The sequence below is a fragment of the Oncorhynchus mykiss genome, chromosome 17, assembly GCF_057628025.1.
Source record: "Oncorhynchus mykiss isolate SJ-2025 chromosome 17, ASM5762802v1, whole genome shotgun sequence".
Lineage (NCBI taxonomy): Eukaryota > Metazoa > Chordata > Actinopteri > Salmoniformes > Salmonidae > Oncorhynchus > Oncorhynchus mykiss.
Window position 1 is genome coordinate 35,744,390 of NC_143038.1, and position 22,913 is coordinate 35,767,302.

At 43.1% G+C, this 22,913-nt stretch overlaps 1 protein-coding gene across 1 annotated transcript; it reads left to right on the top strand.

Moving 5' to 3' along the window:
• Window positions 1-686: 686 nt before the first annotated feature.
• Window positions 687-9,227, top strand: LOC110494062 (acidic mammalian chitinase). Its single transcript, XM_021568755.3, has 11 exons — window positions 687-2,249; window positions 2,779-2,831; window positions 2,974-3,235; window positions 3,436-3,492; window positions 4,083-4,248; window positions 6,151-6,275; window positions 6,409-6,532; window positions 6,884-7,066; window positions 7,224-7,340; window positions 7,520-7,652; window positions 7,876-9,227. Exons 2-11 carry the CDS (start codon window positions 2,807-2,809, stop codon window positions 8,118-8,120), a joined length of 1,437 nt encoding a protein of 478 aa, XP_021424430.1. The 5' UTR covers window positions 687-2,249; window positions 2,779-2,806; the 3' UTR covers window positions 8,121-9,227.
• The last annotated feature ends 13,686 nt before the right edge of the window (window positions 9,228-22,913 follow it).

Consider the following 22,913-nt stretch of genomic DNA (forward strand, 5'->3'; position numbering starts at 1 on the left):
GGCGCTACCAGGAGACAGGCCAGTACATCAGGAGATGTGGAGGAGGCCGTAGGAGGGCAACAACCCAGCAGCAGGACCGCTACCTCCGCCTTTGTGCAAGGAGGAGCAGGAGGAGCACTGCCAGAGCCCTGCAAAAATGACCTCCAGCAGGCCACAAATGTGCATGTCTGCTCAAACGGTCAGAAACAGACTCCATGAGGGTGGTATGAGGGCCCGACGTCCACAGGTGTGGGTTGTGTTTACAGCCCAACACCGTGCAGAACGTTTTTCATTTGCCAGAGAACACCAAGATTGGAAAATTTGCCACTGGCGCCCTGTGCTCTTCACAGATGAAAGCAGGTTCACACTGAGCACATGTGCCATTAGGCACCGAGATGAGATCCTCAGACATCTTGTGAGACCATATGCTGGTGCGGATGGCCCTGGGTTCCTCCTAATGCAAGACAATGCTAGACCTCATGTGGCTGGAGTGTGTCATCAGTTCCTGCAAGAGGAAGGCATTGATGCTATGGACTGGCCCGCCCGTTCCCCAGACCTGAATCCAATTGAGCACATCTGGGACATCATGTCTCGCTCCATCCACCAACGCCACGTTGCACCACAGACTGTCCAGGAGTTGGCGGATGCTTTAGCCCACGTCTGGGAGGAGATCCCTCAGGAGACCATCCACCACCTCATCAGGAGCATGCCCAGGCATTGTAGGGAGGTCATACAGGCACGTGGAGGCCACACACACTACTGAGCCTCATTTTGACTTGTTTTAAGGACGTTACATTAAAGTTGGATCAGCCTGTAGTGTGGTTTTCCACTTTAATTTTGAGTGTGACTCCAAATCCAGACCTCCATGGGTTGATAAATTTGATTTCCATTGATAATTTGTGTGTGATTTTTTTGTCAGCACATTCAACTATGTAAAGAAAAAAGTATTTAATAAGAATATTTCATTCATTCAGATCTAGGATGTGTTATTTTAGTGTTCCCTTTATTTTTTTGAGCAGCGTATATAATTCAGTACAGCTAGGAACCTGCTGGATCAAAGACAATTAGACATGCCAATATACATTTGAGAAGTTTCAACTATTTAACTTTTGGGATGTTTTTGACACCTCGGGACACAGATAGCGTAATCTGAACAAATAATGGTCATTATTATCAAACTTGCCAACATAATGACTAATTAATGTGTTATCACAATTCCAACAAATGGATAGTTGTGCCAATTATGATTAACATTTTTCTAAATGCCTGCAATACACACTGAGTGTACAAAACATTACGATCACCTGCTCTTTCCATGATATAGACTGACCAGAGGAATCCAGGTAAAATATATGCTTCCTTAGTAATATTACCTGTTAAACCTACTTTAATCAGCATAGATGAAGGGAAGGAGACAGGTTAAAGAAGGATGTTTAAGCCTTGAGACAATTGAGACATGGATTGTGTATGTGTGCCATTCAGAGGGTGAATGGCAAGACAAAAGATTTAAGTGCCTTTGAACAGGGAAGGGTAGTAATTGCCAGGTGCACCGATTTGAATGTGTCAAGAACTGCAATGCTGTTGGGGTTTTCGCACTCAACAGTTTCTCATGTGTATCAAGAATGGTCCAACACCCAAAAGACATCCAGCCAATTTGACAACTGTGGGAAGCATTGCAGTCAACATGGGCCAGCATCCCTGTGGAACACTTTCAAAACACGTTGTAGAGTCCATGTACCGACAAATTGAGACTGTTCTGAGGGCAATAGGGGGTGGAACTCAATATTAGGAAGGTGTTCCTAATGTTTTGTCCACTCACTGTATAATCCCAGCTACAGTTTTTATAATACTGTACATAACATTGTTTTGCAAATACAGAATGAACATTCTCACGGTGTATATGCTTCGTATTAATTACTTTGACCTCAAAATCTCTACTAAAATGGGAAATGAACAGAGAATCAACATTACCAATCTATCGTGCACTGTTGTTCATCTGTTTATGCTCAGGTCATGTGTCTTCTTATGTGGTTCGTGTCTTATCTGTCTTGCTTAGTGTTTCTGAGCTGATTACTGTACATTACCTGGCCTGTCATAAATTAATCACCACCACAGTCCAGACTCTTCTGCACTTATCTGATTGTATTGCACATTTGTTTAACCCCCCCTCCCATTTGGTTCCATGGGGGCCCACCCACCACTGGATAAACTATATAAAAAGCCAGACTTAACTTCTCATCACTGACGGTTTCATCGGTGAAGTTCCCACGGTAAGCTTAGAAGGAAACTCACTAGTGACAGCTAACAGTTTCCTTGGTCATATTAGGACCAACTTGATTCATTGTGTAATTGGATAAATGGGCCTTCGATGTTAGTAACGATTTTGTTTCAGTAGCTAGCAACTGTTGCTTTCAATTTCTTGGTCTGTATACCTTTAGTCTCTGGCTATTATTTGTATTGGACTCTGACAACAACTGATGCAATATAGCTATTGGAAAGGATTTGGTGTGAATCTAAGTACATTGCTAAATTAGTTTAGTAAATAATGTATCTACATCAATGTAGTAATGAGAGTCAGTGAATGCACAAATTATTATTTAACAATTATTTCAATATTTAAATACTGTGGCACTTGTTTAGGACAGTACCCTGTGCAGTGCAGTGGGTAATGTTAATTTAATGTGGGGAAATGTGAGAGGTGGTAGTTTATTGTTGTTCTGTCTGTTGTGAGCAGGTAATGTTCAAAAACTTGCATCAGTTCCATGCTGGCATAACCCAGTGTAAACATCCTGATTACAGGTCCAAGTATCATTGTTGAATAGTCAAGATGTCTAAGCTGACAATCTTAGCAGGTGACTATGACTCCATCATTTACATCAGGCACTATCACTGCCTTCTATCGTGCAATAAAATGATACGCTTTGACAAATGTTTTTGGGGCTATTTACATAGACATTTGCTTAACCTTTCAAAACTCTTTCTCACTCGCTCTAGGCTTGTGCCTGGTGCTGTGCCAGTTTGGCGCTTCCACCTCAGTTTCCACCGCAGCTGCTGCTTCTCCCAAAATGGTGTGCTACTTCACCAACTGGTCTCAGTACAGACCAGACAAAGGGAAGTACAAGCCTGAGAATGTGGACGCCCACCTGTGCACTCACCTGATCTACGCTTTCTCCATCCTCAACCACCGCAATGAGCTGGTCACCTACGAGTGGAATGATGACGTCCTCTACAAGTCCTTCAACGCCTTGAAGACCAAGTAAATAGCTTGCTTCACAACTTATTAGTGTTGGTGTTGAATGAGGAATTTAGTTTCCCAAGTGTCCAGGGATATTTATTTGGTTTTATTCATCTCTCCTCTGAACTGGAGCTTGTTTAAGTAGCCACTTGCAGAGTTATCAATCTACTCATATACAAAATTGCTGAATAATCTCAAATCTCTTTGCCATCTCTCTGCAGGAACCCTCATCTTAAGACTCTGCTGGCCGTCGGAGGATGGAACTTTGGTTCTTCCCAGTGAGCACCTCCCTTAGTCATGCTACAGGGCTATGAAAAGCACCATACATTTGGATTACGTAGATTTAGAGTATCTGCAACAGTACCTACTGTATCGTAGTGTTTGTGAGATCATCTCTGCAGCTACATTCAGGTTCTCTGGAACTGTGTTAACTATAGCTTCTAGGGCATGTGAAATAACACAACTATCATGTTTTTCAGTGAAGATGCTGTTCAAAGTGCTTTTGACAGAGGACAACACGTTTGTGTTGTCAAGATAACTTTGATCATGACTATCAGTACTATATGACTACTGGTATCTGTACTAATTTACGTTCAGTACACTTTAGCAACTGTATGGTGTATTATGTTATGGCGTCATGATAGAACCTTGATCATCTCTCAGGTGTTCCATCATGTATATAGAAAACTCTCAGTTAACCCAGAACTAAAATCTTGCATAATTTGGTCATATGCTTGATTTATGTTTACCTAGTTTGTCCATGAGAGACTAGCAAGTAGTATATCTGTGGAAGTAGTAAGGTAGTATTTAGAAACCATAAGGTGTATTGTAATACAGCCTCATGATAAAACCGTCTTCCTCTCCTCAGGTTCTCCATCATGGTGAGTAATGCTGCCAACCGTCAGACATTCATCCAGTCGTCCATCAGCTTCATGAGAACCCATGGTTTTGACGGTCTGGATCTGGACTGGGAGTACCCCGGGGCCCGAGGGAGCCCCCCGGAGGACAAGAAGAGGTTCACTCTGCTCTGCCAGGTGGGTGTGGCTCCTCCACTACAGTTATTACTCAATGATAGTAATGTAGATAGATAAATGGTTTGGATGTACAGTGCCTTGCGAAAGTATTCGGCCCCCTTGAACTTTGCGACCTTTTGCCACATTTCAGGCTTCAAACATAAAGATATAAAACTGTATTTTTTTGTGAAGAATCAACAACAAGTGGGACACAATCATGAAGTGGAACGACATTTATTGGATATTTCAAACTTTTTTAACAAATCAAAAATTGAAAAATTGGGCGTGCAAAATGATTCAGCCCCCTTAAGTTAATACTTTGTAGCGCCACCTTTTGCTGCGATTACAGCTGTAAGTCGCTTGGGGTATGTCTCTATCAGTTTTTCACATCGAGAGACTGACATTTTTTCCCATTCCTCCTTGCAAAACAGCTCGAGCTCAGTGAGGTTGGATGGAGAGCATTTGTGAACAGCAGTTTTCAGTTCTTTCCACAGATTATCGATTGGATTCAGGTCTGGACTTTGACTTGGCCATTCTAACACCTGGATATGTTTATTTTTGAACCATTCCATTGTAGATTTTGCTTTATGTTTTAGATCATTGTCTTGTTGGAAGACAAATCTCCGTCCCAGTCTCAGGTCTTTTGCAGACTCCATCAGGTTTTCTTCCAGAATGGTCCTGTATTTGGCTCCATCCATCTTTCCATCAATTTTAACCATCTTCCCTGTCCCTGCTGAAGAAAAGCAGGCCCAAACCATGATGCTGCCACCACCATGTTTGACAGTGGGGATGGTGTGTTCAGGGTGATGAGCTGTGTCGCTTTTACGCCAAACATAACGTTTTGCATTGTTGCCAAAAAGTTCAATTTTGGTTTCATCTGACCAGAGCACCTTCTTCCACATGTTTGGTGTGTCTCCCAGGTGGCTTGTGGCAAACTTTAAACAACACTTTTTATGGATATCTTTAAGAAATGGCTTTCTTCTTGCCACTCTTCCATAAAGGCCAGATTTGTGCAATATACGACTGATTGTTGTCCTATGGACAGAGTCTCCCACCTCAGCTGTAGATCTCTGCAGTTCATCCAGAGTGATCATGGGCCTCTTGGCTGCATCTCTGATCAGTCTTCTCCTTGTATGAGCTGAAAGTTTAGAGGGACGGCCAGGTCTTGGTAGATTTACAGTGGTCTGATACTCCTTCCATTTCAATATTATCGCTTGCACAGTGCTCCTTGGGATGTTTAAAGCTTGGGAAATCTTTTTGTATCCAAATCCGGCTTTAAACTTCTTCACAACAGTATCTCGGACCTGCCTGGTGTGTTCCTTGTTCTTCATGATGCTCTCTGCGCTTTTAACGGACCTCTGAGACTATCAAAGTTCAGGTGCATTTATACGGAGACTTGATTACACACAGGTGGATTGTATTTATCATCATTAGTCATTTAGGTCAACATTGGATCATTCAGAGATCCTCACTGAACTTCTGGAGAGAGTTTGCTGCACTGAAAGTAAAGGGGCTGAATAATTTTGCAGGCCCAATTTTTCAGTTTTTGATTTGTTAAAAACGTTTGAAATATCCAATAAATGTCGTTCCATTTCATGATTGTGTCCCACTTGTTGTTGATTCTTCACAAAAAAATACAGTTTTATATCTTTATGTTTGAAGCCTGAAATGTGGCAAAAGGTCGCAAAGTTCAAGGGGGCCGAATACTTTCGCAAGGCACTGTAGCATAGTGCTTTTCCAAGCGTTCAAAGAGCTTTACAAAATAAGATAAACTCTCCTTATTCACTAGCATACTGGGGGCATACTATTCATATATTCATATGTTCCCCATAATACGTCTTCACTGTGCATCCCCAACCCTCTCTAACACATGATGTTTTGTGTGTGTGTGTGTGTGTGTGTGTGTGTGTGTGTATTTTACAGGAGCTAGTGGCAGCCTACGCAGCTGAGGCCAAGTCCACCGGTAATGCCCAGCTCATGCTGACCGCTGCCGTGTCCGCTGGAAAGGGAACCATCGATGCTGGATATGAGATTGCGGAGATTGCCAAGTGAGTCTGCCGGCCATTTTGAATAACAAATGTTTCCTGAGGTCAATCAGTTGAAATAGCTATGGCGCTTTAGAAACCAGGTTTCCAGGTGCCATTTGTTCTCAGTGGTTATAGTTTGTGCGTGCGTCTCCAGGTCTCTGGACTTCATCAACGTGATGACCTACGACTTCCACGGAACTTGGGAGAGATTCACTGGACACAACAGCCCCCTGTATCGCGGTGCTCATGACGAGGGAGAGCTTATCTACTTCAACACTGTAAGGAAAAACACAGACTGACTGAATATTTATCAGTGTGTATAATGATACTATTGTAAACCCATAGTATGCAAGTAGTGCGTTTAAAATCCTTGTCATTCCATCTTTATAAAGGAAAATAGGTTTTAAACATCATACAGCTTTACTGATGTTATTTACTTATAATGGTGTGGTATAATCATGACATTTGCTACACATTTTCACCATGATAGAAAAAGTATAGTGCCACTTTACTGCTGTGTGCTATTCCACAACAATAAATACTCGAGCACTGCTGAAGTACTTGCTACATTTCTCACTTCTCTCTCCATCCATCCCTCCAACCCTCTTAACCCCCTCTTTCTCTCTCAGGACTACGCCATGAAGTACTGGAGAGACAATGGCACCCCAGTGGAGAAGCTGAACATGGGCTTCGCCACCTATGGTCGTACCTTCCGCCTGACATCATCTGACACCAGCGTTGGAGCACCAGCCAGTGGCCCTGCCTCCGCCGGGCCCTACACCCGTGAAGCTGGCTTCTGGGCCTACTATGAGGTGAGAGCCTGGCTGCTGGGGGCCAAAACATTCAACACCAAAATGTTAAGAAAAATTAGAAATCAATTTTTCATTGTTATTCCAAGAACGCTGTACAACGGAGACCTATGCATGAGTTTTTCACAAAACAAACTCCCTTTTTGTGTGTTTTGTTCAGATCTGCACCTTCATAAATGGCGCAACAGTTGAGATGATTGCAGACCAGATGGTTCCCTATGCCTACAGGGGCAATGAGTGGGTTGGATTTGACTCCAGGCAGAGCTTTGAGACCAAGGTCATTTCCCCAATCAGTTTACATAATATTGTAATTTAGATAAGAAATGTTTGCCCATAGTCATTAAAGTGGTCAACAAAAAGTCTGGTATGATACTTCTGTGACATATCCTCTAAATATATTCACCCTCTCTATCTATGTCTATCTACCGCGGTCTCCTCATTCGATGCGCTGCACAGGTCCGCTACATGAAGGACAACAAGTTTGGCGGTGCCTTTGTGTGGGCCCTGGATCTTGATGACTTCGCCAACCAGTTCTGCGCTGAGGGCAACCACCCTCTGTTGGGACATCTGCGCAAACTTCTTGACATCGGTAAGTCTGAAGTTTTAGTGAAGGAGCAAACCTGATATTCAAAAACTAAAGTGTAATCTGAAATGAATCAACTACTAGACCAGATTATCCCACTGTGTGATGGGCCACTATGATAAATCCAGTCAGATGAAATAATGTCCTGAAATGACATCACTGTTTCATCACCTTCAGCTCCCTCCTTCATGGTAAAACCCTCTCTCCTTTTATTTTTCCTTCCATCCAGTACTACCCCCTCTGCCCCCTACCACCACCCCCAAACCTGGCTCAGTCACCACCACCCGCCCCACAACCACCGTCACCACCCACGCCCCTGGGACAGGTTTCTGCAACGGAAAGCCTGATGGCATCTACGCCAACCCAGACGACATCACCACCTTCTACATGTGCGCCCATGGCCTCACCCACCTCAAAACCTGCAGCAACGGCTCGGTCTTCGACCCCAGCTCCAAGATCTGCGTGTGGCCTTAAGCGCGTTGTGAGGAAGTAAGGGTGTGAATTAGCATTGCTAATGCCAACTTTGTATTTACCAACTTTAAATTTGACTGCACTGCCCCTTTAATTTACTTTTTGAAAATAAATATTTCCACAATATGAGGTCAAAATAACACTAGGAAATGGTAAAGTGTTATGATAATGCCCTTCAGCGTACACTTGGAATTTTAGCCTGTTCAGATGGGATGAAGTTTTTGGTCCACAATTTGACATCACAATCTGATCTGATTATTCTGACCAATGACCAGTCATCTTTTATTTGCATATGTATCCTCCTCCTTGGGGTAAGTTGGGTAGGCTCTAGATTCTAGACCATAGAGGTTCTACTAAATTTGTATTTTAGTTTCTAACTGTATGGTCTTGATGCTCCTAACCACCAATCAGGGCTGTGTATGTAAATATATTTAAATGTGTATCAACACGCCCACATGACCAGACTGAGTATTTCAAATGGAAAAGGAGGCACAGGGAAACAATATATTTAGTTATTTTATTACTTATATTCATGAAAAACACAGTGATTTATTATACATCCAGTGAGGATTTGAAAATGTAATTCAAAAGACTGCATTAGGGATTTAAAGATGCTATATTAAACTTTTTGGGTGACCCAACAAATTCACATAGAACTGTGAGTTATAGATCTGTCATGCTCATCGAAAGCAAGTCTAAGAAGTGGTAGATCTGTTCTATGTGTGGTATTTCTATACTTCTGATGCGCAAGTTTAGTTTTTGCGTCTTTTACTTTCGGTTTTGTACACCAGCTTCATACAGCTGAAAATATATTTCACAATGGTTTAGATGGTACAATGATTCTCTACACTATACTTGCTTGTTTTGTCACATAAACTGAAATTAGGCGAACTATTAGAATTTTAGCAATCAGGAAATGGTGGATCGATTTTTGCATAGTGCATCTTTAAGTGTTACTGTGGTGCTAAAACATGTTGTGTGGGAAGGGAAGAATGCTGAATGTAGACAGTAATTGAGATGCAATTAGTTGAGTCTCGCGCTTAGTTTTGTAGAAGTGAAAACTGTTTTGTTTTGAATGAGTTCAAAAAATAAAAGATTCTGCCTTATCTTGTATTTTCCCTTCGTTCGACATGTTTAATACTTTTAATTCTTACACTAAAACATGCATTACCTTCTTGGTTTTGCATGACAAACGCATTTGTGTTGCGATACTTCTACAAACCCAGTGCCATATACTGTATCTCTATAGTCTTTATTCTACTTGAATATCAGTTTATTTTCCCTTCTAATTAATGACTCCTCATCAAATGGCATTTGAAAATACACTGGTGATACAATATACTATTCAAACGATAATAGCTATTTTGGAGACCCAGCCAAATCGGCCATGTATAAAAAGGGTTGGGTTACATAGTGGACAAAAAGTGTTACAGCCGGTCACGTGGTGAAGGACAAAGCATCAGTGGAAATCAAATGGTTTATGGGAGAACTTGAGCAGATTATGTCAATGGTCTATGTGGGTTGTCTCTGGTGTGGGGTTTAGTCATGAAAATATGTTTATAAATCACTGTACAGGGGCAGGTCCAAGTCAGAAATGAATGTGGCCTATATTGCGACTGACACAAGGCAATGGAAAGGGGAGTGAAAACATAGTAGTAAACACCTCCATGTTGGTGTTGGAATTCATAGCCACTAACTTCAGGATTGGGGAACCTTGCAATGTGAATTACATACAGTAGAATACAAGCGTTGAAATTCCTCATATACAAACATTAATGAAAAACATCCCAGAGAGATGTTTTATTTTAAAGCTTTGCAATCTCAATCAAATGCACATACACACAGCATTTGAACACAAAACACAAAATTAAAAATATATTTAGAAATAAATTGCAGTGTAATATTCCTTAGTTCACCAACATTTTTGGACTGACATACATTGTGACATTTTAGGTTATGTTTCTATGTACAGGACAGTATACAGCAGCCCTTAGCTATGTGAGCAGCAGTCGGGCTGACAGCATAGTCCTGAGGAAGTGACAGGGATTACAAGGATCCTGCCACCCAACACAATGCAGGAAGTGAGAACCATTCAGCCAGTGACAGACGACAAATCAACTAACACCTGCTCCTCAAGAGTCGCCCCAGATCACTATAACAACAGTATAGACAACTGACTGACATCACAATCAAACTTGAATGCGAACATCATTTCGAACAGAGAGCAGTACATCGTTACGAGCGCCCAATCATTGCCTAATTTGTATCCTTTAAAGACAAAACAACGGTCAGATTCCTGGGCAAATCACTCGCCGGCACTTAAATAGGCATGACCGATCAGTTACCTACGGAAATTGCAGAACGCCGCAAAGTACTGAACCCACTCTTCAAAGAGAATACATTTAAAGGGAGTTGTGTTGCTCTCATAGTCGATAAACTGTACATTGAAAAGCAACTGATCCGGGACACCAAGACAAACTCCATGGCTGTTCTAAATAAGAGGACGGGCTCAATGTAAAGGGTGGAATGGAATTAATGAAACGGTATCAAACATATCTAACATATGGAAACCACATGTTTGACTCCATTCCATCGATACCATTCCAGCCATTACAATGAGTCAGATCTCCTATAGTGCCTCCTATCAGTCTCCACTGCCTTACACTATGCATGTCTGGGATTGTCTTTAAAATCGGGGAAAATAACATAACACGTCTAATAAAGATACAAACCACAAAATCTGGGAAAGTTTTAAAATAATTTATTTTTATGTTTATATACAGTGCATTCGGAAAGTATTCAGATGCCTTCACACATTTTTTTTTTACACCACAGCCTTATTCTAAAATGGATTAAATAAAACATTTTCCTCATTTATCTACTCACAAAACCCCATTAGGACAAAGCGAAACCTTTTTTTTTTTTTTTTTTGCACATTTATTACATATAAAACCTGAAATATCTTATTTACATAAGTAATCAGATCCTTAGCTATGAGACTCAAAATTGAGCTCAGGTGCATCCTGTTTCTACAACTTGAATGGAGTCCGCCTGTGGTAAATTCAATTGATTGGACATGACTTGCAAAAGTCAAACCTGTCTATATAAGTTCCCACACTTGACAGTGCATGTCAGAGTAAACACCAAGCCATGAGGTCACAGGAATTGTCCGTTGAACTCAGAGATAAGATTGTGTCGAGATACAGATCTGAGGAAGGGTACTAAAATATTTCTGCAGCATTGAAGGTCCCCAAAAACACAGTGGCCTCCATCATTCTTAAATGGAATACGTTTGGAACAACCAAGACTTGTTTGGAGTTCAGAGTTCCTCTGTGGAGATGGGAGAACCTTCCAGAAGGACAACCATCTCTGCAGTACTCCATCAATCAGACCTTTATAGTAGAGTGGCCAGATAAAAGCAAAAGGCACATGACAGCCCACCTGGAATTTGCCTAAAGGCACCCAAATGACTCTCAGACCATGAGAAACAAGATTCTATGGTTTGATGAAACCAAGATTGAACTCTTTGGCCTGAATGCCAAGCATCATGTCTGGAGGAAACCTGGCACCATCCCTACGGTGAAGCATGGTGGTGTCAGCGTCATGCTGTGGGGATCAGCATCATGCTGTCAGTGGTAAGGACAGTGAGACTAGTCGGGATTGAGGGAAAGATGAATAAAGCATAGTACAGAGAGATCCTTGATGAAAACCTGCTCCAGAGTGCTCAGGATCTCAGACTGGGGCAAAGGTTCACCTTCCAACAGGACAATGACACTAAGCACACAGCCAATACAATGCAGGAGTGGCTTGGGGACAAGTCACTGATTGCCCTTGAGTGGCCCAGCCAGAGCCTGGACTTGAACCTGATCAAACATCTCTGGGGAGACCTGAAAATAGCTGTGCAGCGACGCTCCCCTACCAACCTGACAGAGCTTGAGAGGATCTGCAGGATTTTCAATAAATAAGTTAAAAGTCCCAAAACCTGTTTTTGCTTTGTCATTATGGGGTATTGTGTGTAGATTGATTAGTAAAACAAATGATTTAATCAATTTCATAATAAGGCCATTATGTAACAACATTTTGAAAAAGTGAAGGGGTCTGAATACTTTCCAAATGCACTGTATACAGTGCCTTCAGAAAGTATTCATACCCTTTGACTTATTCTAAATGTATTTGTTACAGTCTGAATTCAAAATGGATTAAATTGATCATTTTTTTCTCACCAATACCCCACAATTGTCATGTACTGTCATGTTGTCTTGTCTCTGTCCTTTCCCTTCACCCTGTCTCCCTCTGCTGGTCGTGTTAGGTTACCTTTTCTCCCCCGCTTTCCCCCAGCTGTCCCTTGTCTCCTCTAACTACCCATTCACCCCGTTCCCCACCTGTTCCCTTTTTCCCTCTGATTAGGTCCCTATATCTCTCTCTGTTTCTGCTCCTGTCCTTGTCGGATTCTTGTTTGTTTGTGTCATTCATGCCTGAACCAGACTGCCGTCATGTTTGCTGTAACCTTGTCCTGTCCTGTCGGAATCTGCCGGTCCATCTGAGCCTACCTATGTTTGGTAATTAAAGAAGCTCTGTTTAAGTTGATTCGCTTTTGGGTCCTCATTCACGCATCGTAACAGAAGAATCCGACCAAGAATGGACCCAGCGACTTCGGATCCTCTCCACTCAGCCGTCGAGATCCAGGGAGCGATGCTAGGCAGACACAAGCAGGAATTGTCTGCTGCTCGACATGCCGTTGAGACCCTGGCCACCCAAGTCTCCAACCTCACAGAACAGGTTCACCATCTCCGCCTCGATCCACCGGCCACTTCCAGGGCTTTCGAATCTCCGGAGCCCAGAATCAATAACCCGCCGTGTTACTCTGGGGAGCCCACTGAATGCCGCTCGTTCCTCACCCAGTGTGATATTGTGTTTTCTCTCCAGCCCAACACTTACTCCAGGAGCACTGCTCGTGTCGCCTACGTCATATCTCTCCTTATTGGACGGGCTCGTGAGTGGGGCACGGCAATCTGGGAGGCAAGGGCTGAGTGTACTAACCAGTATCAAGACTTTAAGGAGGAGATGATACGGGTTTTTGATCGATCTGTTTTTGGGGAGGAGGCTTCCAGGGCCCTGTCTTCCCTATGTCAAGGCAATCGATCCATAACAGACTACTCTATTGAGTTTCGCACTCTTGCTGTCTCCAGTGGCTGGAACGAGCCGGCCTTGCTCGCTCGTCTTCTGGAGGGTTTCCGCGCAGAGGTAAAGGATGAGATTCTCTCCCGGGAGGTTCCTTCCAGCGTGGATTCCTTGATTGAACTCGCTATTCGCATTGAGCGACGGGTTGATCTTCGTCACCGAGCTCGTGGAAAGGAGCTCGCGCTCTCCGTCGCCTCCCTCTCCGCATCACTACCATCTTCCTCTGCCGGCTCGGGTGCTGAGCCCATGCAGCTGGGAGGTATCCGCATCTCGACTAAGGAGAGGGAACGGAGAATCACCAACCGCCTCTGTCTCTATTGCGGTGCCGCTGGTCATTTTGTCACTTCATGTCCAGTAAAAGGCCAGAGCTCGTCAGTAAGCGGAGGGCTACTGGTGAGCGCTACTACTCCTGTCTCTCCTTCAAGATCCTGCACTACCTTGTCGGTCCATCTACGCTGGACCGGTTCGTCAGCTTCCTGCAGTGCCTTAATAGACTCTGGGGCGGAGGGCTGTTTTATGGACGAGACCTGGGCTCGGGAACATGACATTCCTCTCAGACAGTTAAAGGAGCCCACGGCCTTGTTCGCCCTGGATGGTAGTCCTCTCCCCAGGATTCAGCGTGAGACGCTACCTTTAACCCTCACTGTTTCTGGTAATCATAGTGAAACCATTTCTTTTTTAATTTTTCGTTCACCTTTTACACCTGTTGTTTTGGGCCATCCCTGGCTAGTTTGTCATAATCCTTCCATTAATTGGTCTAGTAATTCTATCCTCTCCTGGAACGTCTCTTGTCATGTGAAATGTTTAATGTCTGCTATCCCTCCTGTTTCCTCTGTCTCTTCTTCACAGGAGGAGCCTGGTGATTTGACAGGGGTGCCGGAGGAATATCACGATCTGCGCACGGTGTTCAGTCGGTCCAGGGCCACCTCTCTTCCTCCACACCGGTCGTATGATTGTAGTATTGATCTCCTTCCGGGAACCACCCCCCCCCCGGGGTAGACTATACTCTCTGTCGGCTCCCGAACGTAAGGCTCTCGAGGATTATTTGTCTGTAGCTCTTGACGCCGGTACCATAGTCCCCTCCTCCTCTCCCGCCGGAGCGGGGTTTTTTTTTGTCAAGAAGAAGGACGGGTCTCTGCGCCCCTGCATAGATTATCGAGGGCTGAATGACATAACAGTGAAGAATCGTTATCCGCTTCCTCTTATGTCTTCAGCCTTCGAGATCCTGCAGGGAGCCAGGTTTTTCACTAAGTTGGACCTTCGTAACGCTTACCATCTCGTGCGCATCAGGGAGGGGGACGAGTGGAAGACGGCGTTTAACACTCCGTTAGGGCACTTTGAATACCGGGTTCTTCCTTTCGGCCTCGCTAACGCTCCAGCTGTCTTTCAGGCATTAGTCAATGATGTCCTGAGAGACATGCTGAACATCTTTGTTTTCGTTTACCTTGACGATATCCTGATTTTTTCACCGTCACTCCAGATTCATGTTCAGCACGTTCGACGTGTCCTCCAGCGCCTTTTAGAGAATTGTCTTTTTGTGAAGGCTGAGAAGTGCACTTTTCATGCCTCCTCCGTCACATTTCTCGGTTCTGTTATTTCCGCTGAAGGCATTAAGATGGATCCCGCTAAGGTCCAAGCTGTCATTGATTGGCCCGTCCCTAAGTCACGCGTCGAGCTGCAGCGCTTTCTCGGCTTCGCGAACTTCTATCGTCGTTTCATCCGTAATTTCGGTCAGGTGGCAGCTCCTCTCACAGCCCTTACTTCTGTCAAGACGTGCTTTAAGTGGTCCGTTTCCGCCCAGGGAGCTTTTGATCTCCTCAAGAATCGTTTTACATCCGCTCCTATCCTTGTTACACCTGACGTCTCTAGACAGTTCGTTGTCGAGGTTGACGCGTCAGAGGTGGGAGTGGGAGCCATCCTTTCTCAGCGCTCCCTCTCTGACGACAAGGTCCACCCATGCGCGTATTTTTCTCATCGCCTGTCGCCGTCGGAACGTAACTATGATGTGGGTAACCGCGAACTGCTCGCCATCCGGTTAGCCCTAGGCGAATGGCGACAGTGGTTGGAGGGGGCGACCGTTCCTTTTGTCGTTTGGACTGACCATAGGAACCTTGAGTACATCCGTTCTGCCAAACGACTTAATGCGCGTCAGGCGCGTTGGGCGCTGTTTTTCGCTCGTTTCGAGTTCGTGATTTCTTATCGTCCGGGCTCTAAGAACACCAAGCCTGATGCTTTGTCTCGTCTCTTCAGTTCTTCAGTAGCCTCCACTGACCCCGAGGGGATTCTCCCTGAGGGGCGTGTTGTCGGGTTGACTGTCTGGGGAATTGAGAGGCAGGTAAAGCAAGCACTCACTCAAACTCCGTCGCCGCGCGCTTGTCCTAGGAACCTTCTTTTCGTTCCCGTTCCTACTCGTCTGGCCGTTCTTCAGTGGGCTCACTCTGCCAAGTTAGCCGGCCACCCTGGCGTTCGGGGTACGCTTGCTTCCATTCGCCAGCGTTTCTGGTGGCCCACCCGGGAGCATGACACGCGTCGTTTCGTGGCTGCTTGTTCGGTCTGCGCGCAGACTAAGTCCGGTAACTCTCCTCCTGCCGGCCGTCTCAGGCCGCTTCCTATTCCCTCTCGACCGTGGTCTCACATCGCCTTAGATTTTGTCACCGGACTGCCTTCGTCAGCGGGGAAGACTGTTATTCTTACGGTTGTCGATAGGTTCTCTAAGGCGGCTCATTTCATTCCCCTTGCTAAGCTTCCTTCTGCTAAAGAGACGGCACAAATCATCATCGAGAATGTTTTCAGAATTCATGGCCTTCCGTCAGACGTCGTTTCGGACAGAGGTCCGCAATTCACGTCTCAATTTTGGAGGGAGTTTTGCCGTTTGATTGGGGCTTCCGTCAGTCTCTCTTCCGGCTTTCACCCCCAGTCTAACGGTCAAGCAGAACGGGCCAATCAGACTATTGGTCGCATCTTACGCAGTCTTTCTTTTCGCAACCCTGCGTCTTGGTCAGAACAGCTCCCCTGGGCAGAATACGCCCACAACTCGCTTCCTTCGTCTGCGACCGGGCTATCTCCTTTTCAGAGTAGCCTCGGGTACCAGCCTCCGTTGTTCTCATCTCAGTTCGCCGAGTCCAGCGTCCCCTCCGCTCAGGCTTTTGTCCAACGTTGCGAGCGCACCTGGAAGAGGGTCAGGTCTGCACTTTGCCGTTATAGGGCGCAGACTGTGAGAGCTGCTAATAAGCGTAGAACGAAGAGCCCTAGATATTGTCGCGGTCAGAGAGTTTGGCTCTCCACTCAGAACCTTCCCCTTAAGACGGCTTCTCGCAAGTTGACCCCGCGGTTCATTGGTCCATTCCGTATCTCTCAGGTCATTAATCCTGTCGCAGTGCGACTTCTTCTTCCGCGATATCTTCGTCGCGTCCACCCGGTCTTCCATGTCTCCTGTGTTAAGCCCGTTCTTCGCGCCCCCGCTCGTCTTCCCCCCCCCCCCCCTATCCTTGTCGAGGGCGCACCTATCTACAGGGTCCGTAAAATCTTGGACATGCGTCCTCGGGGCCGTGGTCATCAGTACCTAGTTGACTGGGAGGGGTACGGTCCTGAGGAGAGGAGTTGGGTTCCCTCTCGGGACGTGCTGGACCGTGCGCTGATTGATGATTTCCTCCGTTGCCGCCAGGTTTCCTCCTCGAGTGCGCCAGGAGGCGCTCGGTGAGTGGGGGGGTACTGTCATGTACTGTCATGTTGTCTTGTCTCTGTCCTTTCCCTTCACCCTGTCTCCCTCTGCTGGTCGTGTTAGGTTACCTTTTCTCCCCCGCTTTCCCCCAGCTGTCCCTTGTCTCCTCTAACTACCCATTCACCCCGTTCCCCACCTGTTCCCTTTTTCCCTCTGATTAGGTCCCTATATCTCTCTCTGTTTCTGCTCCTGTCCTTGTCGGATTCTTGTTTGTTTGTGTCATTCATGCCTGAACCAGACTGCCGTCATGTTTGCTGTAACCTTGTCCTGTCCTGTCGGAATCTGCCGGTCCATCTGAGCCTACCTATGTTTGGTAATTAAAGAAGCTCTGTTTAAGTTGATTCGCTTTTGGGTCCTCATTCACGCATCGTAACAACAATACCCCATAATGACAAAGGGAAAACATGTTTTTAGAAATGTTTTCAGTTACATAAGTTTTCAGGTGCACTTTTGGCAGCATTTACAGCTGTGAGTATTTCTGGGTAAAGTCTCTAAGAGATGTCCACTCCTGGATTATGCAACATTTGCCCATTATTATTTTCCAAATTCTTCAAACTGAATTTTTTTTTCAACTCTTGCCATAGATTTTCATGTACATTTAAGTCAAAACTATAACTCGTTCACTTGCCTGTCTTATTGGTAAGCAATTCCACTGTAGATTTGTCCTTGTGCTGTAGGTTATTGTCCTGCTGAAAGGTGAATTAATCTCCCAGTTTCTGGTGGAAAGCAGACTGAACAGGTTTTACTCTAGGATGTGTTCTATTCTTAGCTCCATTCCACAAATGTTTTATCCTGAATAACTCTCCAATCCTTAACAATTACATGATGCATCCACCACCATGCTTGAAAATATGGAGAGTGTTACTCAGTAATGTTTTGTATTGGATTTGCCACAAACATAACACTTTGTATTCAGGGAAAAAAGCTAATTGCTTTGCCACATTTTTAAAAAGCATTACTTTAGTGCCTTCTTGCAAACAGCATGCATGTTCTGTAATATTTTTTATTCTGTACCGGATTCCTTCTTTTTACTCTGTCAATTAGGTTAGTATTGTGGAGTAGCTACAATCCTCAGTTTTCTCCTATCACAGTCATTAAACTCTGTAACTGTTTTAAAGTCACCATTGCCACATGGTGACACCTCTGAACGGTTTCTTTCCTTTCTTGCAACTGAGTTAGGAAGGATGCCTGTATCTTTTTAGTGACTGGGTATATTGATATACCATCCATAGTGCAATTAATAACTTCGCCATGCTCAAAGGGAAATTCAATGTCTGCTTTTTTAATTTATACCCATCTACCAATAGGTGCCCATCTTTGCGAGGTATTGGAAAACCTCTGTGTTCTTGGTGGTTGAATCTGTGTTTGATATTCACTGCTCGACTAAGGGACCTTAGATAATTGTATATGTGGGGTACAGAGATGAGATAGCCGTTCAAAAAATCATGTTAAACACTATTCCATGCAATGTCTTATGTGACTTGTTAAGCAAATGTTTACTCCTGAACGTATTTAGGCTTGCCATAACAAAAGGGGTCGAATACTTATTAACTCAAGAAATGTCAGCTTTTCATTTTTTATTCATTTGTAATCATTTTGAAAAGTATAATTCCACTTTGACAGTACAGGTTATTGTGTGTAGGTCAGTGACAACAAATCTACATTTAATACATTTTAAATTCAGGCTGTAACACAACAAAGTGTGGAAAAAGTCAAGGGGTGTGAATACTTTCTGAAGGTGCTGTTCTACTTGATGATATAAAGATATAGCTCATAAATCTATATGGACCGACTAATGACGATCCCAACTTATTTGAAAATATTTTTCGTCTCCACACAGTTGTAAGTCTGCCAATATACCGTAAAGGCAATCATACTACCAACTATCAACCTCTGGCGTTCAAAGAGATTACGAATATTATGGACACATTGGAAATTACTGCTATTTGGAGGCTTAAAAACCTGGATCTCATAAGATATACTTGGTGGAGGCTTAATCAAGCTAGTCAGATTGATTATTTCCTGGTATCCGTTTCCATGGTGCCAAAAATGAAAAAAAGTAATGATTGAGATTTGAATAAGATCAGATCAACTTATATCCCTCCATATACAGTAACTATGACAGACCTATCATGAGGATGGAGATATTGGAAATTTAACCAAGGTTTATAGACTGGCAGTACCCTCTAAACAGAAAGCTATGGAATTCATGAGATTTTCTTGCACAATACAGGATCAGCGGACCCACTTAATGTAGGGGATGACTTTAAAATGTGCCTTTAGAGGCCATTCAATTGAATGTTCATCTCAAAAACAACATTACATATCAATGGTGTTGATGAATGTACTATAGAAGCACTGAATAATCTAGACTTAAAAACCAAAGGAGTTTGAGGATTTTATTCAGGAAATATCGGGTTTCATTTATTTTTTAAAACTGGGCAAACTGGATGGAGAACGGCAAGGTTTGAAGGTTTTCTTAAACCTTCATGATAGAAACTCGACCAAAAGGAACCTACAGAAAATAGTTACAAATTATGGAGAAATACTTATCTCAAAAAAAAAAAAAAAAGATTTTGAATGAGGAAGTAAAATATTTTAAACAAATGTTCTCTTGTCAAGTTCCTCCAACCTCACTTGACGTTGAGTTTTGTGATATCATTCTCCCAAAAAAATAATGTTAAACTATCTGCGACCACCAAAAAATATTATGAAGGAGTAATTACACAGGGCATATTATGATTGACAATTGATTTATTTAGGGCGGGGAAAACCCCTGGCCTCAACGGCATTCCAATACTTTTTATGAACTTTGAACTGTTAAATATAAATATCTAACGATAACATTAAGGGGCAAAACATTTTGGGATTAAAGACTAAAGTATCAATGTATGCCAATGATTTAAGTTTTCCTCAATCTTCAACCTTGAAGGGCCTTATTGAGGACCTGGATAATTTCTCGAGTTTCTCTGGAGTAAAACCCAACTATGATAAGAACTATATTATGCATTGGGTTCCTAAAACATGCTAACTTTAAATTGGCATGTTATCTCCCAAATAAATGGGTGGACAGCAAACCAGATCAAGTTAAACAGTCATATTTATATAACGAACATGAGTTTGGATAGTTAAAACTATTAAATATTAAGGCATTAAACCTCTATCTTAAAGCCTCCATTATACAGGAATTATATCTAAATCCAAATTGGTTTTCTAGCAGGCTACTAGGAGAGGCATCCAATGTTCAAAATCAGTGTTTTTGCCATTATACAGAGTAAAACCAACCCTTTCTCATGGCTTGACAATGGAACCTTGTTTAAAGTATCTTCCTTTTTAAATTAGTTGGCTAAAATTCCTCCGGAAGAGGAAGAACAAATATTACAACAAATAATATGGCTGAACTCCAATGCACTGACAGAGGAAATACCAATTTTCTTGAAATAAATGTACAGTTCCAGTCAAAAGTTTGGACACACCTACTCATTGCAGGGTTTTTCATTATTTTTTACTATTTTATACATTGTAGAATAATAGTGAAGACATCAAAACTATGAAATAACACATATGGAATCATGTAGTAACCAAAAAAGTGTTAAATACTTTTTTATTTCCTGTTCCTTTGCTCTCTTTGTGTGGAGTGTCAGACGGCGACTTATGCCTCTCTCTTTCAGTCCAATACCGATTTGCAGCTGCATCTGAGTCCGTGTGGTGTATTAGCAATGGTTATATGCATCAAAATCCTTGAGAAAATTGTAAGATGTAGAACAATGTTATGGTCAGTCCATGTCTTTATGGGACCACTCACTGTCTGTGTACCTTCATCTCAGCTGACTGACCAGAAGGCAGTGCAAGGTGGACTGTTCTTCCAGAGGCATGACAAATAAAAAACATGAAATTAAGTTTATGCAGGATTTTCTCACCACTATTTTTGTAACATATTTAGACCATCAGCAAATCAACAGGGTTGAAATATTCAACATTAGCTACTTGAAGTAACAGATACATCTCTACATCAACTGTTCAGAGGAGACTGCGTAAATCAGGCATTCGTGGTTGAATTGCTGCAAAGAAAACACTACTAAAGGACATCAATATAAAGAAGACACCTGCTTGGGCCAAGAAACACGAGCAATGGACATCAGGCCGGTGGAAATCTTTTCTTTGGTCTGACGAGTCCAAATTTGAGATTTTTGGTTCCAACCGCCATGTCTTTGTATGACGCTGAGTAGGTGAATGGATGTTCTCCCCATGTGTTTTTCCCACAGCGAAGCATAAAGGAGGAGGTGTGATGGTGTGGGGGTGATTTGCTGGTAACACTGTCAGTAATTTAAGTAATTTTAGTCATTCTTCATGTAGCCACCCTTTGCCTTGATGACAGCTTTGGACAATCTTAGCTTAATCTCAACCAGCTTCATGAGGTAGTCACATGGAATGCATTTCAATTAACAGGGGTCTTGTTAAAAGTTAATTTGAGGAATTTCTTTCCTTCTTAAATGCGTTTGAGCCAATCAGTTGTGTTGTGACGAGGTACGGGTGGTATACAGAAGTTAGCCCTATTTGGTAAAAGACCAAGTCCATATTATGGCAAGAACAGCTCAAAAAAGCAAATAGAAACGAAATTCCATCATCACTTTAAGTCATGAAGGTCAGTCAATCTGGAAAATTTCAAGAACTTTTCAAGTTTATTCAAGTGTAGTTTCCAAAACTATCAAGCGCTATGATGAAACTGGCTCTCATGGGGACCGCCACAGGAAAAGAAGACCCAGAGTTACTTTGCTGCAGATGATAAGTTCATTACAGTTAAGTCAGATTGCAACCCAAATAAAGGCTCCACAGAGTTTAAGTAACAGACACATCTCAACATCAGCTGTTCAGAGGAGACTACGTGAATCAGGTCTTCATGGTTCGAATTGCTGCAAAGAAACACCTACTAAAGGACACCAATAAGAAGAAGAGACTTGCTTGGGCCAAGAAACACGAGCAATGGACATTAGACCGTTGGAAATTTGGTCTGATGAGTCTGATGAAAATTGTGATTTATGGTTCCAACCACCGTGTCTTTGTGAGATGCAGAGAAGGTGAACGGATGATCTCCGCATGTGTTTTTCCCACTGTGAAGCGGAGGAGGAGGTTTGATGGTGTGGGGGTTCTTTGCTGTGACACTGTCTGTGATTTATTTAGAATTCAAGGCCCATTTAACCAGAATGGTTACCACAGCATTCTGTAACGATACACCATCCCATCTGGTTTGCGTTTAGTGGGACTATAATTTGTTTTCAACAGGACAATGACCCAACACACCTTCAGGCTCTGTAAGGGCTATTTGACCAAGAAGGAGAGTGATGGAGTGCTGCATAAGATGACCTGGCCTCCACAATCACCTGACATCAACCCAATTGAGATGGTGTGGGATGAGTTGGACTGCAGAGGGAAGGAAAAGCAGCCAACAAGTGCTCAGCATATGTGGGAACTCCTTCGAGACTCTTGGAAAAGCATTCCATGTGAATCTGGTTTAGAGAATGCCAACAGTGTTCAAAGCTGTCATCAAGGCAAAGTGTGGCTACTTTGAAGAATCTCAAATTGAAAATATATTTTGATTTGTTTAACAGTTTTGGTTACTACATGATTCGATATATGTTATTTCACAGTTTTGATGTCTTCAGTATTATTCTACAATGTAGAAAATAGTACAAATAAAGAAAATACTGCAATGAGTAGGTGTGTCCAAACGTTTGACTGGTACTGTGTAAGGAAGGTACAATGTTTAAGAATGATATTGTAAATTTATGTCACACAAGCCATTAACAAAAGTTTATGGAGATATATGCTCAGTACGAAAGTATAACCAACTCGTCGCAGCTCTGCCACAAAAATAGAAAGGGCAATTACTCAAA